At 38.0% G+C, this 17,644-nt stretch overlaps 1 protein-coding gene across 2 annotated transcripts in view; it reads left to right on the top strand.

The window, feature by feature from the left end:
- Window positions 1-17,644, top strand: part of igsf21a (immunoglobin superfamily, member 21a) — a 180,831-nt gene that overhangs the window by 132,883 nt on the left and 30,304 nt on the right. For both annotated transcript variants that reach the window (XM_033967366.2, XM_033967364.2), the window contains exon 5: window positions 17,451-17,566. In XM_033967366.2, the coding sequence (XP_033823257.1) occupies window positions 17,451-17,566 (116 nt within the window). The remainder of the gene's footprint in view (window positions 1-17,450; window positions 17,567-17,644) is intronic.

The raw sequence follows: 17,644 nt of genomic DNA, 5'->3' as shown, positions 1-17,644 counted from the left end.
TATATCATTATTCCACTCAGCTTTATGAGTCCAAACTTTGTAAAAGGATAAAATACGGTATTTTCCGGACTATAAGTCAAACTTTTTTTCATAGTTTGTCTGGGGGTGTGACTTATACTCAGATGTGACTTATATATGAAATTATTAAAATATATAATTTCACATCTTTGTTATTGTCACACTGACAACTGTGTGAGGTCACTCTAGGCTTGTGTACCTGTATGGCAGCCATCTACTTTCAGAGCGGTGTTTCATCTACTTCCATTGAAGAATTCAATGCATTTAGTGATTTGGAGAGAGATCGAGAGTAAACTTGTGAGCTTGTTTTTTATGCTCTAGTTATCTTATTAACTGTTATCTGGTTATCTTGCTATATTGTAAATGTTACGTTTATCAGAAGTCTAGTTTAAAACGACTTCCTGTTTTCCCGATCAGCCTTTTACTCTAATGTGAAGTCTAACCCGACAGAGCACTAATTAAGAAACAATTGAGAAGTAAAATATCAGGTTTTGGGTTCACCAGTTTGTTTACTCACAGGCCAAAGTGGTCTGTATATTTTCTATGTGTTCATGTGCAGTTTTGTGTGGATATGTAATATGAGCTAGATCTTATGTTATATTTGATGTGTTTGCTAGTTCTACAGTGTAAACTGTGATGAAGAAGTGAAAATAACTCTCGTGTCTCTTGTGTTTGTGGACAAGCCGCATATGTTACGTTAGCGTATTGTATCTGATTAACTGTTAATATCTTGCATAAACATACCAGACACGTGTTCAGTTTGTTGTCTATGTGTTACGCTAATGTGCTGTACAGCTATTCAGCCTGTTGTTCTCTTTTATTGTTAGTATTATAACTTGCTTTTAACGATAAAATGTATGTACTTGGTCTTGGATGTTGTAAAATAATTTCCCCAAAAATGCTATTTATAGTCCAGTGCGCTTTACACATTTTTTTTTCTTTATTATTTTTGCTGGTGCGACTGATACTCCGGAGCCAAAAAGTTAATACAACATAAACATAGAGTGAAAAAAATACTTTATAATAATTCTCAAAACCTGAATAGTTACATTTATCAATCAGGCAAATAAACTTCTCGTTCCAAGTTTCCGCTACAAGTATTATATGCTACTGGGAAGTACCTATTTTGAACAGTTTAAACTCAATTAGAAACAAGAGAAATTGCAGAATGTATCTCAATATTCCAGTTTGCCTCTCGTGTGTATAAACCCATTGTGTTCTGTTTCCATTCACCATTATGTATCCACACTTGTTTTCTACTTCCCTTTTGAAGCTATCATTTCATTAGAGCCTATCTTCGCCGCAGGGAGCCATTCACTGATCATTTAACCTGGTATAACACTGACTTCACTCTTATTAGGTTAAGTGTGGTGTGGTAACGCTTTCTAATTGTGACAGAGCTTAGTTCTGTTTTCTGATAGCTTGAAATGTATAGAATGACATTAAAATAAATCACGTTTGAGAGATTCCTGCTTTAAAACATCATATAGAACCCAATACCAGCAACTATGGTACTGTGATTTCCAAATGACTCCCCCTCACGTATTTGCATTCTATACTGTCTCCATTAATATACTGAAACACACATTTAACATTGAGCAAAAGACACATTGGTAGTATTTTAATTATATACTATATTTAGATACTTGTACAGCACATAAGGCCAGCAATTTGTTTCCATTAAAATGCACACAAACATGTAAAATAGAGGAAAAGGGAAAACACACTCGCACAACAGTGTAATTTCCAGCTGAATCAAAACAACTGCAGGTCGATGGGGAGATATCTTGCCATCCTAATTATATATTGAAGTATGGGAAGGCGCCCAGCAACTGTAATCAAAGCTAAGGCTGCAGTGTATTCTCTGTGTGTGTGTTCAAGTGCAGGATCCCACCTCCTCCTCCTCCTCCTGTCTGCATATCTGAACACTGTATGGCTTAAACTCCAAAATGTTGTGTTATTTTCCATTTCGCTTTGAACTTGATGGAATGCAAGTTTATATTTTATAACGTTATTTTGGATTTATCTTGTGTGACCAAAGCAGACGCAAGGTATTTTTTCCATCGGTTAATGATCATTTTATAAATCAAATGGTTGGTAAGGTTGAATTAAAAGTGTTGGTCTGTTGGTTTAGTAGGAACTGGCTTATGTGGGGATTTTTGGCTGGAGTTGTGTAAAAGACAGAGCAGCTGATACAGTAATTTGTTGTGATGCATTCAGTGTAGAGGTCTGTGTAATCCCTCAGTCGTCAAGGTCTGATCCATATCCACAGATCCACAGATTTAACTTCGTTTTTTGCTATTCAATGTAGAGCTGTGTTTAAGGACTTCATTGTTAAAACCTGTCCCAGTAATAATTATATCGATAGTAAAAGAAAAATATAAAATCCGTCAACTGGACAAAACGTTGTAGGAGTAAAGACGTTTCGCTGCTCATCCCTTTCTTCAGTTCTGGTCAGATTACTGGTGGACACTGCCTTATATCTGTCTGAAGGGAGGGAGTTTGTAGGCTAGGTCTATTGAGCTACATTAAGTGTGCACTGTGCTTTTTCACACTTCGTACAGTTCAGGTCACCAGTCATCTGACCAGAAATGAAAAATCAGCTTGAGTGAGCATCGAATCGTCTTTGTTACAAACCGTTCCTAGGGCAGAAAGAAAGTAATGACCCTGGATGTAAAAAGATAAATAATAAGCAGCTCTTTTAAAAATGCCGTAAATGAGGGTGTCACAGTAGACGTAAACTTAGAATTACACAGCAAACAAAAATCAACAAAAGAAGGCTCAGTGAGTTCAAAACTGGTTAAAGGCAAAACACAAAAGATCAAAACTACACAGTCTCAAAACTAACTCAGAGCTCTGTAGGTTACAAAATTTTTCAGGAATAAAAGTTCAGTATCACGTATCACAAGTGGCATGCAGCTCAGTCTGAAATCCAGTAGCCAGGGCCCAGGAGCCAATCAAATGCCAGCTTGCAAGCAATCCACCAATTGCAGGAGAGGCCTGTCGTTTCAAGCTTGTATACAGAAACATCAGCAGCAGGGACAAGACATAGGCCTGTAGGAGGAGCTAGAGGCCTAGGGTTGTTCACTCCTACAACTTTTTGTCCAGTTGACAGAATTTTTATGTTTCTATTACTTTGGATCATACCTGGATGACTGAGGGATTACACAGACGAATAACTATATTGATTTATTGTTAAATACATGATAGATGGAACTGTATTTTGGGGGTTGAATATTTTAGTGTGTACTTTTTCTTTGCATTACTGGGAAACTTCTGGTTATTTTTTGAGTCTATAATAATATTTAAGCCATAGAAGGTTGACTTAATAACAGCTATGACTCATTACAGATGGAAGTACTAAACTGCTCCATAGGCCTGCCACAATAATTACTATATCGAGTTATCGTTCAGTATATGAAAGCTGGAGCAATATATTTTGGGCCTCGGTATTTATGGTGAGTTTTGTTTTTTTTTTTTTTTTTTTTTTTGCAAAACTGGGGAAATTTTGAGTATTATTATTATTATTTTTGTTTTAATATGATAAGATTTGCTGTGGGGAGTGAGTAAGTCCCTTTTATTGCCAGTTATTGGTACATTCTGATATTTATTTGTTGCAGCTCATGTCTTTTAATGGAACAATCTGTTTAAAAATGGTTTACTGGGATTATCTCAGTGGCATAAAGTAGTTTCAATATTATCATTTATTGCGATATTTCTCAGAGGTGGATGAAGTACTCAATTTTGTTACTTAAGTAAAAGTACAGACACAGATGTAAAAAAAAAAGTTAAAGTATCACATAAAAATATATATATATATATATTTAAGTAAAAGCATTAAAGTACCTGTTTTAAAAAAGTAAACGTATTTCACAAGTCTTGTTAATTTACTAAAGTGTAAATGTAGTGATAGTGATTCAAAATGAGACATATTTTGGTCAACAGTAACAATACAAATCAATTTCTTATTTATAATAAATTTGGAGTATTTCTTTTTGGTTTCTCAAAACCAAAGTTTGAACTTGAAAAATTTCTCCAGACTGTTACCTCAGAAATGTTTAAAAAAAAAATAAAAATAAACCCTCAAATTATATGAAAAGTATTTTTTACTTTTCAGTCCAGTTAAAAAATGTAGTGGAGTACAGATACTCCTCTCAAATGTAGTTCAGTAAAAGCAAAAAGTATCCATTGTAAAATGTACTTAAGTAAAGCATAGATACCTAAAAATTCTACTTAAGTACAGTACTTTACTACTTTTACTGTTTACTGTTTTACTGTTCCCTTCCACCACAGGTTTCTCTGTAGTGATAGATGGTGCTTCAAGATGTGTTATGGTGACAGGTCTGGTGCTTCATTCTATTTATTATTGCAGCTCTGGTTTGTTAACAGTATAGTACATTTAGAATAGTTTTTGTGGTATTAATCTGCTCTTGTGGTTTTGTGTCAGTAGCATAAATTTGTCTCAATATTATCATTTATTGTCTATATTTACTTGAGGAATATATCAAACTTGTGTTGAAAATGTCTTATCATGACAGGCTGTATGGCGGGGGACAATTTATCAGCTGCATGGCAATTCAAAAGATGAGTTCTTTGGTGGAAATAGACATATTTTTGAGGCGTTGACTTTAAGTACAAGTTGTTTGGATCCCCTGGAAAATTGGAACTATCCACTGACATTCCATTCTAACATGCTTATCATAAAAAAATGAAATTTTTAAATAATTACAGTGGTGCCTCGCTATATTGTGATTTTGTGGATTTTTCCAGTGCAATTCAACACACTTTTTAACAGTGTATAAACATGCATTGTGTTCTGCGTCCTGATTGGCTAAGAGACTGTAGACCATTGTCAATCAGTCTCCTCCGTGCCGTGTCTCCCGCACAGCAGAGAATGCATTCAGCCAAATTTACATAAACGTTCGATCGACACTACAGCGGAGCGGCACCAGGACAAAGAGGCACGGTCAGAGGAACTGTAGAATACACGTGAGTCACTATATATACATTTCTCTCTTATATAACAAGAGAGAAATGTGAGAAAATGTTAATGCCTGTCTGAGAAAAGTGCATAAAGTGTGTGGTGAGGGATTTTACACCCTTAAAACATATAGAATAATTGTAAAAAATAAAGCTACTTCGCGGATTTTGCCTATTGTGGGTTATTTTTGGAACGTAACCCCCACAGTAAATGAGGGACCACTGTATTACACAGAGTTGAAGTTATTTGGGGTATTCTTTCTAACGGCAAGGCAAGACAAGTCTGTTCGAGTCCAGTTCGTACACAAAGTAATTCAAAGTGCTTTACAGAATAAAAAAGCCATTAACATCATAATACCACAAGTCAAAACATAAATAATCATCATGAAATTAACATTAAAAGAGAAGAATGCAGAATAAAAACCTTTTAGTCATATGCACACTGAACAGAACCGTTTTGAGCCTGGATTTGAAGTAAGGGTCTGTCTCACATTTTCAGGAAGGACCCTAGTCAGCTCCTTGTTTTACGTTGACCCATACACGGACATAGCCTTTATATGTAGAAACTTTGCATACTCTGCTGCTTACAATCACCAAAGCAGACAAACAGAAAGTGTGTAGATAAACAGGCTAGTTGCATTGCAGCATGGAGACGCTGTGGATTGAAAACCATGCTCTGTCCTTGGAGAAATTAAACCTGTAATGCTTTGTGTATTTTCTTGTTTTCTTGTAGAAGTGTGGATCAGTCACAATATTTGTTGGGTCCAGTAAATATTGATAGATGCATCTCTGTAATGAAGTAGAGAAAGTACAGGTGCACTGCATGCCCATTCTGCCTGACACACAGTTCAAATAGCAGAGGAGAAAAGATGAAGAGAAGCAATCACACCTTTGGTTCTGAGGTGTGCACACTTTTGTTTGTGTAGTTGAGAGTGAACAATTTGGGGGGAAAAAAAAATACAAATCTAAAAGCTGACAAGCTTTGAGATTAAGTTTGCAATGTGTGTTTAAATTATAGCATTCTGTTCAAAGTTCACATTGTAAACACAACTAGAAGAATTGACAAGAGTCTGAAATATGAACTAACAAACAAATAAAACAATAATCACATTTCAAATCATGTTAGCATCTATCACAGGGGTCTGCAACCACTCTCTAAAGGCTCTTTAAAGCCTCCATTGTGGCTCTTTGCAATTTGATTGGGAAGAAAAAAGAAAAAAAAAACAGTTTAGGAAAGCATTTATACTTTATACTTTATTTATGAAGTTTGTATTTGACAGTGTAGCATAACAAAGAGTATCCACCCATCCATCCATCCATCCATTTGCCGCGGAGGCAGCAGTTTCAGCAGGCAGGCCCAGACTTTTTTTTACTATTTGTATTCATAGTATTCAAGAGAATAATGATCATTGTATACAGAAAATATTATACACAAAATGTGCTAGAATGCAGGAAATTACATATCATTTGCTCAAAATCCCCAGACTCCATAAAAACACTTCAGATAAGTTTACAAAGTCGACATAAATACAAAATGTTACATATTCTTTATAATGTATTAATAGCTGCAAATAGTTGATTTACTTCTGTTAAATTAATTTAAGAATAACTTCATCTCGTTACTAAAAAAAAAGCAGGGCTCTTTCTGACATTTATATATGATTTTGTTGTTTTGTTGGATATTTTTTTGGGGAAAAATTATTGCTATTGCTAACTGTGATTTGCTAATTGTGTCCATTTAAAGCTCTCGATTTACCGGTCAATCTACATTCCTACCCTCACCTGTGGTCATGAGCTCTGGGTAATGACCGGAAGGACAAGATCGCAGATACAAGCAGCCAAAATGCAGGGTGTTCCGCAGGGTGGCCAGACACACCCTTAGGGATAGGGTGAGGAGCTTGGTCACACAGGAGGAGCTCAGAGTAGAGCCGCTGCTCCTCCACGTTGAGTGGAGCCAGCTGAGGTGGCTCGGGCATCTGTTCAGGATGCCTAGACTCTCTAGGGAGGTGTTCCTATGTCTCTCAGCTGACCTGGGAACACCTTGGGGTCCCACTGAAGGAGCTGGAGGACGTGTCTGAGGTGAGGGAAGTATGGGAGTCTCCTGATTTTGATTCGATTGCAATTAATCTTGCAGCCCTAGCCCAGTTTAATAGGAATGCCTAATATGAATCATACAAACTAGACAGTCCATATTGTTAGACATGCCCTATTTTCATACAACACACCTCTTGTTTAGAGATCGACACCCACCAGTTTTAAAGCACACTTAAGCGCAGACAGAGTGCAACTTGGCCACCGCCTGCTGATGATCAGGCCCATAACACCTACAAAGACATCACCCCATTACTGCCTTTTCGAAAGCCATCTATTTCAGACCTTAGTTGGTACCTGTCTATTATAATATCTCAAAGGGGGGCTTTCAACTCAGACACACCTACTTGATTTAATCTACTGCATGTATGAATTAACTGAAACAGTCCATGAGCTATATGTTTATGTTCCCAATTTAATCAGAATTGCATAACTGATGAGAACAATGGCCTCAATCAAATACAATAGAAGGGTCATTACTAATATTGTTTGAACTCAGACAGAGTGTATGCACCCCACCCACACCTTTCAATATGAAACTGGATTTGTCCAGTGTAAGGGCATTGTACTAGAATCACATATTAAGTTACTAGTATAACATCTAGAGTGGAGGTGCTGAGTGTTTCCTGTGGTTCCTTTATTGTCATTAGAATGTATCTTCTCTCTTTTTTTTTTTTTTTTAATTAAAAATGCAACTATAAGTCTTGGAGTTTCTAGTTTCAACACTTGTTTCACTATAGCTTATGATCTGGATTTTTTGATGACCAGCTCAGTCAATGGGACTTATAAAGTGTACACAATTATCTGGAAGAACACATGGACAGGCATATTGTTACAGTTCTGCACTATAGTGTCATGTACACTGGTGATTTGAAGTGATGTGCACTTACTGGGCAATTAGAACAGTCTGTTTGCAGTGTACTTTTCTGTAAATGATGGATATTTGGGCTATTTATAGGCAAAACAAGAAGCTATCATGCCATTATCCAGATGGAGCTTGTTACTGTTTGTTTAATATGGACTCCGTGTGAGAAAACTAAGCCCAAGAAAAAGAATTCCATCCTCGAACAAACTGCCTTCTCAGAAAGTCTAGATATTTATATTATCTTCAGAAACATTGTCATGAAAAGCAGTATTCCATAAAACTATGTGTCAGTAAAAAGAGCTCACTAATCATTAACTAGATAAATTAGACCAAATGACAAATATAAACGATTGGATGTAAAGCCTAATGAATGGGTTTACTAAGTCTAATCTACAGCAATGGTAAATGGGCACATTTTTATGTAGCACTTTTCCACCTTCCTTTCCACTCATCCATTCATACTCCATAGACAATGGGTGCAGGGTGGGTTAAGTGTCTTGCCCAAAGACACAACAACAGCATTCATCTGTGGGAGCTGGAATCACATTGCCAACCTGTGGGTCAGTGGATCTGACCGCTCTACCAATGATGTTTATATCGAGAGGAGGATTTGAACTGCCAGCCTTCAGTGGACACAAACTCTACTCACTGAGCCACTGTCGCTCAGTAATCACATAAAAGATGAGCCAGACATCTTGTATCTTAAATTTGAGTGTATATGCAGTGGCTTTGTGGTGAGTCATTCTATTGCTTTTTGACTATTTTTAACAAAACCTCTGAAGCCTAGACGGCCATTTGTCTTGGTCATAAGTGCTCTATTATAAACCTTTAATGTCAGCGTGGAATATGAATTGTGTCCCTGAACGCAGCCTGTCTGAAATTTGTGTGCAGATTTTTTATTTAGCAAAGAAGTACACAGACCAAGTTTAATAGTATAACCATCTGTCTAAGGAGCACCAAACAACAAAGTACAAATTGTTCAGATATTTGAATTCCCCCATTTGCATCACATGTCTCTGGTTCCAAAGCAATCCAGTTTTGGAGATACGTTCCCTCAGTTAACTATAACCAGTTGTCAAATGTTTTGCAACACAACTGAAGTTAGTACACTTTTTTACTTGATGCAGGAATTAGAATATTTAGTCTGTTTATTGACCACATTTTCATATTTTATGTATCCTTTATGTAAACAGGAAGGTCCCACTGAGGTCCCATGTCTTTTCTTTTCAAAAAGTCAATACAGACATGTGCAATGCGACATAACACATGGAAGGATAATTAAATGATGATGCAAGTATACAGCCTATTGCAGAGACAGAATACACGTTTACATTATTCAATGCATTTTTTGTGCTTTACAGTTTACTTTAAAGCTCTGAGGTTTGTAAATTAGGTGTCATGAAAAACAACACCAGCACCATGTGTTTGTGAGTGTCGGGGCACTGGGGACCTGTAAGGTGCATCCTGGTCAATGGCTTATGAATGACCAGGCAGCCAAAGGGAGGTTGTTTGGGAGAGGCCGGAGAGGACAGGGGTAAAGGGGCCAAATTGTAACAGATTGCCCACGTTAAACCTCTGCCCCTAAGCAATAAACAGACTTTAGGGATAAGGGTGCCAGTCAGCGCAGAGACGGGCTGGTACAGGGTAGCTCCCATCTGCCACCATCGGCCATTTAAAAAGAGAGCGATTTAAAATTGTGCTGGCAAAGTCCCCTCAACTGTCCCACTTGTCCTCATTAAAAGAACTAAAGTCCAAGAATCGTTTTATTGTCATACACACACCTGGGACAAGTGGACCAATCTATATTGTGAGATGTTTCCTTAGTGTAGACAGAGTATATTGTCTAACAAACTTTCAGTTTTTTTTTTTTTTTTAGATTCACTATAGCAAATTGTGTGCTCTCAAGCGAGCTACACATCGATCATGCATGGCCTATAGAAGAACAACTCAATACTAAAATGCCATGTTAAAATGTAGTTAGTATGCCTTTTCATGGCACAGACATTAGAGCTCAGGATGGAATGCCAATAAAAGTTATTGGCAGGTATTTATTTAGCATGTTTAAATATCTACTGATGAATTTGGCTTGGACCACATTAAAAAAATAAATAAATAAATAAAAAATCTGATTTCCCGTACTGGCTGGTCCTTGGTTGTGTTGCTGTATTCCTAGCAGTATCACAATGATTAATGGCTTTTGAAAGTGGGAAACTTGTTCAAAGTGACACAGGCTTTTGTTTGGCTGTCTCCTGTTTTTCCTCTGGGTGACAGCCACCAGAATCTGTCCCTCCTGCCCCCCCTCCTGCCCCCCTCCTGCCCCCCTCCTAACCTCTCCTCGAATAGCCCTGCTCTTGCCCTGTCACCACCATTGGGAGGAGGCAATTTGACCTGACAGTGGTGCAGTAATACATGCAAATGAACAGGGCGTGGGGAAACGCAAATGACATACACATGATAAACGCAGTCAAATTCAAAACAAACCATGGCATTTGTAATCAATTGCAAATCCCAGGACAACATATTTTAATGACAATAAAAGATGCATTGAAATATATTCATGACAAAACAAAGCTCATTTTGATATGAGTGTAGTAGCACAAAGGGCAAAAGGGGCTGGAGGCATTTTGACAACTTCTTTGTACAAGTAGAATTTTGTAATTGTAAATGATTGTTTGCATGAGGACAGTGTTTCTGGCCATGTATCCTCTTTTCAACTTTTTAGATGTTTTTAACTCACTGAAACTGCTTCTGCTTCTGCAGTATTATAGACCTTTATACAAGCAGGATAGTCCCGCTGATTTTCAGGGGAGTCACAGAGGGCCCCTGTTGTACATGTTTTAATGGCAGGGGAATCTGGAGCACACAGAGGAAGCCTGTGCAGGCACCAGGAGAACATGAAAACTCCACACAGAAAGGCACATAGTCACATAAAATAATATAATATCATCTCTCCAAAGTGAAACCCTTTCATGAGTCCAGCCTTAAAACCTCTTGAGCTTGTTTGCAGCACACAGGTAAAAATGGTGCACAGGTGTTGTGGTAGCAGCATGTTTGAAACCAGTCTGTGTGTGAGTGTGTGCTGCTGTGTCTCTGCTGGTGCATATCTACAGGTGTATGGAGGATGGACAGAGACTGACTCTGGTCTGAGCCATTCAAATGAACATCTTTATTCAAGATAGGAACATACCAGTTGTCAGCCATAACAGCAACAAAAGTGTCACTTTGACTTAGCCTATGATGACTTGGGCAGAATTGGTCTTTATAGGCCATAATGAAATGCAGTCACTTTGTCTAGTTTGTAGGGTTTGTTAGATAGACAAGTCAATGAATGTTTAAACTGTGAGTAACTCAAGTTCAGATGGGTCCTTACCACTGTTCCCTCTAAGCTGCGCGCGTGCGCAATTGCGCACTGCTGACACGGTCTCCGCGCACAGAAAATCTGTGCTGCGCACAAAAAAATCGAACCGGAATTGAAAATAAAATAAACACACAACAATTCATTCTGCGCTATTTTTCAGTGTGAGTCAGTGAGTGTGACCGGGGACGAGCTGCTCCAGACAATTATGTGATTCACATACGTATTTGCACAGCTTATTCATTGACTCATTGACAGGGGTCCTCATGGGCCGCTACCAAAGTTTTAGACGATGTGGAGTGAAAACTCGCTGATGATGCTAAGTGTTTAACTACAAGGGATTGCAGTAGTTTGGACAGACTGATTAAGAAGTGTGCATCTGTGATCGGGAGGAGGGTGGACTCTGTGGGAGCTGTGGTTGAGAAGAGGATGAGGGCTTTAATGCAGGGCATCCTGGACAATTCCAGACATCCCTTGCATGACATTATGTCTGCACAGAGAAGCACACGGAGTAACAGGTTCCTCTCACTGAGCTGCAGGACAGTGCACTTTTCGAGGTCGTTTGTCCCTTCAGCTATCAGGCTGTTTAACAGATCTGCCTGATATGAACTGTGACTTCTATATGATGAGCACCTTATACTATTAATATTTTATTGTTTTTACTGTTATTATTGTGTGTGTTTGTGCAAGTGTGTGTTTGCTGCTGGACACCTGAATTTCTCCCTTGGAGATTAATAAAGTTTTTTTTTTTTTATCTATCTATCTATCTATCTATCTATCTATCTTATCTTAACCCATTAACGTCCCGACGGCCCACCCTCGGGCGCACTGTTACGCACTATTTTGCAGCAGTTTTGCGTTTTAAACATGACGAAACGGACAAAACAAAGGAAGTGTGCGACCGAGGACACTGTGGATGTTTGTACAAGTTAAACTAGAGGCATCTCGGACCCGGAGCGGTTCGTGGAACCGAGTGAAGATCTCATGGTGGACTCAGGAGCAGAGGACCTTATGATTTGATGGACTGGATGCTGTTCCTGATCGGTAATCGTGGTTTATTCTGCTATTCACTTAATTGTGGGTCAAATGTGTATTATGTGTAATTATTAGCATTAGCTAATGCCAATCTGCGCCCCCCCTCCGACCACCAATCATCACGCACACACCACTTGGATGAAGTGTCTTGCCAAAGGACACAATGGCAGAAATTGGTCCGAGAGGGACTCGATCCTCCAACCTCTAACCACTGAGCCACTGTCACAGAATGACTCACACTGTCACATGTACAGTGTATTTTTAGCTTCCAATGTGTGTTTGTTCACTGTTTGCAGTGTGTGGTTTGTAAATATATTTATTTTGACCCATACCACTTGTTTTGAATATATTTTATATACAAATACACATTATATATTGTGTTTTGATATGTTATGTAAATGTACAGTAATAGAGCAGCTGTGCAGATACAGATTCCTCTCAGTGTGTGTTGGTCATTGACTGTCACTAGTTTATGAGTTGTAAAAATCAAATGATCGTGTCATATACTGAAAAAGAGTTAACGGACTGTCTCCCAGACACAGTAGGACAATCTCACTCAGTGCACAGCAAAAGCTTCACACAATGGATTATACTCATAATACAAGTCAGAGCTTTATGATAAAAATGTTAAGTGTGTTTTCAACATTGGAGTTTACAGTTAGCTTGGTTTGGTTGGAAGCTCATGTTTTTCCATAGTTAAAATTAAATATTTATACTTCCAATAGCATTAACATACTACACAGGTCATGAGCAAGATTTTTGTCATTTTCATGGCTAAAGCACTTAAAAGTCTTATAACAGAAATGTAAATGCGGTAATTTGATTCTTTTAATAAACCTTTTAACTTGGATGGATGCGATGCAGCATGACCATGGTGCACAGGTCTGATGTTGCTCACAGTGGTCCATGGGGCCGCTCAGGGAGTTTAGAGGGAACATTGGTCCTTACTATTATGTTTCTGTTTTTTTTTTATTTGCCAGTTCTTGCCACTAAAACAGTTTATAAAGGGCTCTGTGACCTGAATCCTCACTACCTAAAGCCTTATTAGTCAACTATTAATCAGTGCTACGGCAGCCCTTGCAGCTCAGTGAGTGAATTCTGGAGAAGGAGAAATATTTGTTTGTTTCCTTGTATATACAGGTTAAAGAACTCAGAATCAGCTGTGATTGCACAGGCTACATTGTTCACTTAGAGATCATGCTTTTGTGGTCTGCCAAGGCAGCAGCCTGATTATTATGACTCTTACTTAAAACTACTGTACAATTAGCAGAGCAATGCTCAAAATTGCCATAGAGGCAACAGAGATATATAGCCATTTTGCAAATTTAAATAAGCCCTTGGTGTTTAATGCTATGATCTCACTGTGGAAAAACACTATTCCCTAGCTGATGAAAGAACTCAAATATCCATGTTGATTACTGCTGCGGCCCACTATCTAAAAAGTACATCTTAATCAAATGAATATCCCCACATTATAATCTGCACATGATAGCACTATGACACTGCTGCTGCAGTTTCAATCTACTCCTTGAGCTTCTCTTTGTTCTCTATAAATAATACCACAACACTATGTGAACCCAGGGTCAAGATGCTTAGCGTTAGCAGATGAAGGTAGTGTTTCTAGCAGACCCAACTGTCTTCACACTTACAAATTCCTAATTATAAGGCCAGAGTAGAACATCTCATGGGAGAATGTAGACACAGCTCTGCATGTTTGCACTCTTCGTCTTTGCTGCATTTCCATCGTTAAAATACCATAAGACTCTTTGACTTTGCTTCAGGTTTGTCACTTCTTCAGTCTTGGATCATTTTATAATTATAAATGATCTGCATTTCTTGCTGTAACAATTGCAGTTGTTAACTATGGACATATTGTGGACTTCGGCTCATGGGATTGTCACTCATGAGGAGCTCACACTGCCATCTGCTGCGAAGGCTCCTCTAGGGGTCTGGTCTCACATAGACTGCTGATGCTCTGCCATTTCCCTGGACGAGCACTAGGAAGTATTGTGGAAGAATAAAGTGTGAGCAACTTTTAGTTGACTGTTGCCCATTAAACAAAACTCATATAATGATAGTCAGGTCCACATATCACTATAATGTATACATTTATACTCGAGTGAAACAGTTGTTAATATGTGCACTCTGAGCTAGACAGAGCATGTTTGTGATAGGTTCAATAAATAATGAAATTCATGATATGTTAAAAGTAGTATTTTGTATGACTGAATTCATAACATAAGACCCTGATGATCTGTGTTTACCTTCAAAAACACATTGCCTCCATAAATACTATTGATATATTATAGTATTATACTATGTAATATTGACTGTATAAAATGTGCTGTACTTTCTACATGAAGGAACCAGCATGTTAAGTTACAAACTTGTCAAAAAAAAAAAAAAAACTCTGAGGTTGAGATGTTTAGGAGATTTTTGCACGTTGCACACTCACAAAAGATTGCAAATAACCCTATTTATTGTATACCCTGTTTGAAATCAACCAAAGCAAGCAATACTGAAATGTTGCTCCTTCATCACTGGGTCAAATTACTCTTTCAATATTCTCAATGATCTGTATTATTACTATTTAAAGAAAAATACACAAATGAAATAAAATACTTTGCTTTTAACTTTATCTCTACAGGCAACCATCTTATATCTGTACAGGATAGTAATGTTGTGCACAGCAGGAGTTGGTTTAAGTGTGTCAAACATTTCACTGAGGCATGTTGTTGTCTTCAGTATGAGCTCTCCTCATGTGGGCCCCACCTACAGGGCACAGAACAAAAGAGCACCATGATCAATGTGAATATGTGCTCACGAAACTGACTCTGTTTTCTCTTTACAAGTCTGTGCTATGATTTTACTTGTAACTACTAAATACAACCCATTCCAATCGAATATTCCCCTTATTCCACTATTCAGAGAGGATTAGCCACGTTCAGGAAGTATCTGATATTTGTAGAATCAATACGATGAAAATGACAGTCTTCAAAGATACAAAATGCTGGATGTTGCCTTTATTATGAAGATAGTCGTTCAAATCAACATATGAAGACTACATGGACAATAGCCTTTAGGCATGAACAGACTTCACCTTATCAAAGTGATTTATTTATAATCAGAATAAATGAAAGTATAGCTGAATATATATTGTGAAAATGTGACTTGAAATGACTTTATGTTGCCAGGATACATTTCTAACATCATTTGACCATTTACCAAAATGGAAAACCAATACATCACAGGCTATTTTCATATGTCTATGGCGCCTTGTTACGAAAAAGACCAATCAATGTCATAAATCTATGGGAGCTTTATTTCTGTTCTATTGTGTACAGGAGCCGACCTCAGCACTGGCAGCACACTCCTACTTGACATTACTGTTGTGAAGTACAAGTATGATCGGTCCGATGGTGACACCCCTGACAGCTTATCATACACTGGGTAGAGACGGACTTGTCACTAAGCTAATGGAGTGCTCCGAGGTTAATTTACAACCATATGAATCCCATCAATAAGCAATTAGGAGGTGTGGAAACATGGAGAGGCGCTCGAGTCAGCAGCTACATCTGCACCGGCCCCCACCGGCTTCTAATCAATTAATTGCTGTGCTATGTCTGCTCTTAAGCCACATGATGGATTCAAAATGAGCCAAGCACAGAAAAATCACTGCGCAAGACGGTGCTCTTTTGTGCATCCTCCTTTGTAATCTCTAGTAATATGTTGTTTCCTTGAAATCTCCCAAAGATTGTGTATGCAAAACTCATTATAAGCCAGTGCAAATTATCTTGAAGTTAATTTATTTACAAAAAATTCTCATTTATTAGCTGTTCAGAATTTCCCCATGTCAAAAATCTCAATCTCTAACTCTCAATCAGAAAATTATTGAAACTATTGAAACAAATGCATTTTAGTGCAAATATATAGTGATAGATTTCTGCTTTTTTGGTGTTGTGTACTTTTTCCCAACCAAAAGATATAATATTTAATTTAAAATTTGCCATGGCAACAGTCCAAATTACTCATTGTTCTGAAACAGGATCTACTATGATCTACTAAAACATCTCCTGAATAACACCTGTGTAGTATCAGATTTGCTATTACAAAAAAGCAAACAAACAGTATGTGGCTAAACTTGATGCAAAAGAAGGCTTCACAAAAATACATTTTATCATAAAATGGCCAAATCTTTGTCATACAAACAAAATGTGCAAATACTTTTTACATCTAAATGTATAGATGAAATATGGTATCTTTTAATTCACTTTAACACTATCTTCTAATTGTATAGGTGCCTTTTGTCATTTGCCTTTTCAGTTGAGTAAAAAGCCCTCACTATAATATGCATTCTCCATGCGTACACTACAGAATGTGTAGTTTCATGGAAAAAGCAGAACCGACTCTCACCTCCTCTCTGCAAAGCTTATCCTCTTCAACCATCTTCCTTTGTGCTGCATGGTCTGCACAAGATTTCATCAAAATTCAATCGTGATTTTGTTGCTCATCAGCCCCCACGTTACCAGAGATTTTGTGTTGTGATTTTGCAGCTTAAAGTATTCATGATCACATGTAAGATGACTGCCCTGTGCATGCTGAACACCTAATTCACCACATACGGCCTTTCATTACCTCCTCCATGTCTTTTACATAGTCCCCCTCCTTTTTTCAACTATGACACACTTCTCAACGTCCTCAGAGATATTCAGATGTAGGTCTGGTGATATGATATGTATGAGATTTTCTACCTTATCAGCTGCATCTGACTTCGACAGGCCTTGGGGAGATTTTGAACACGTCGTCGCCATCCGGTCGCTTACCATTTTAAGTGGTGATGCACACAGCGAGAACAGAGCCTTTTTTTCGACCGCAAAAAGAACAGATTGTAGCTAAGATACTGCCAATCACTCTCAGTCAATTTATTTTAAACAGAAGATTGTGGCATTGTCTGCTTCTCCTTCCGCCCACACATGTAACCCATGTTAGCTTATCAAGCCTTGCAGGAGGCGTAAAAAATAGACTTGTATACCTGGTTGCATGTTAGGTTTATTCAGTGTGTGTCTGAAGAGGTTTCCAATGTTGATTTTCTCTTGTCCTTCTCAGCTCCTCCAAACAACATCTCGGTGGTGGCAGAGAACACGCCCGCTCCTTTTAGTCGATACCAGGCTCAGAATTTTACCCTTCTGTGCACAGCCAAAGGAGGGAAGCCAGCCCCATCGGTGAGTATTTTCAAAAAATCTATGAATTTGTGGACAACTATATACATCTATGTATGTGAATTACCACTGTATAACTGC

The sequence above is a fragment of the Periophthalmus magnuspinnatus genome, chromosome 5, assembly GCF_009829125.3.
Source record: "Periophthalmus magnuspinnatus isolate fPerMag1 chromosome 5, fPerMag1.2.pri, whole genome shotgun sequence".
NCBI lineage: Eukaryota > Metazoa > Chordata > Actinopteri > Gobiiformes > Gobiidae > Periophthalmus > Periophthalmus magnuspinnatus.
This window is presented reverse-complemented; position numbering and strand designations above follow the sequence as displayed.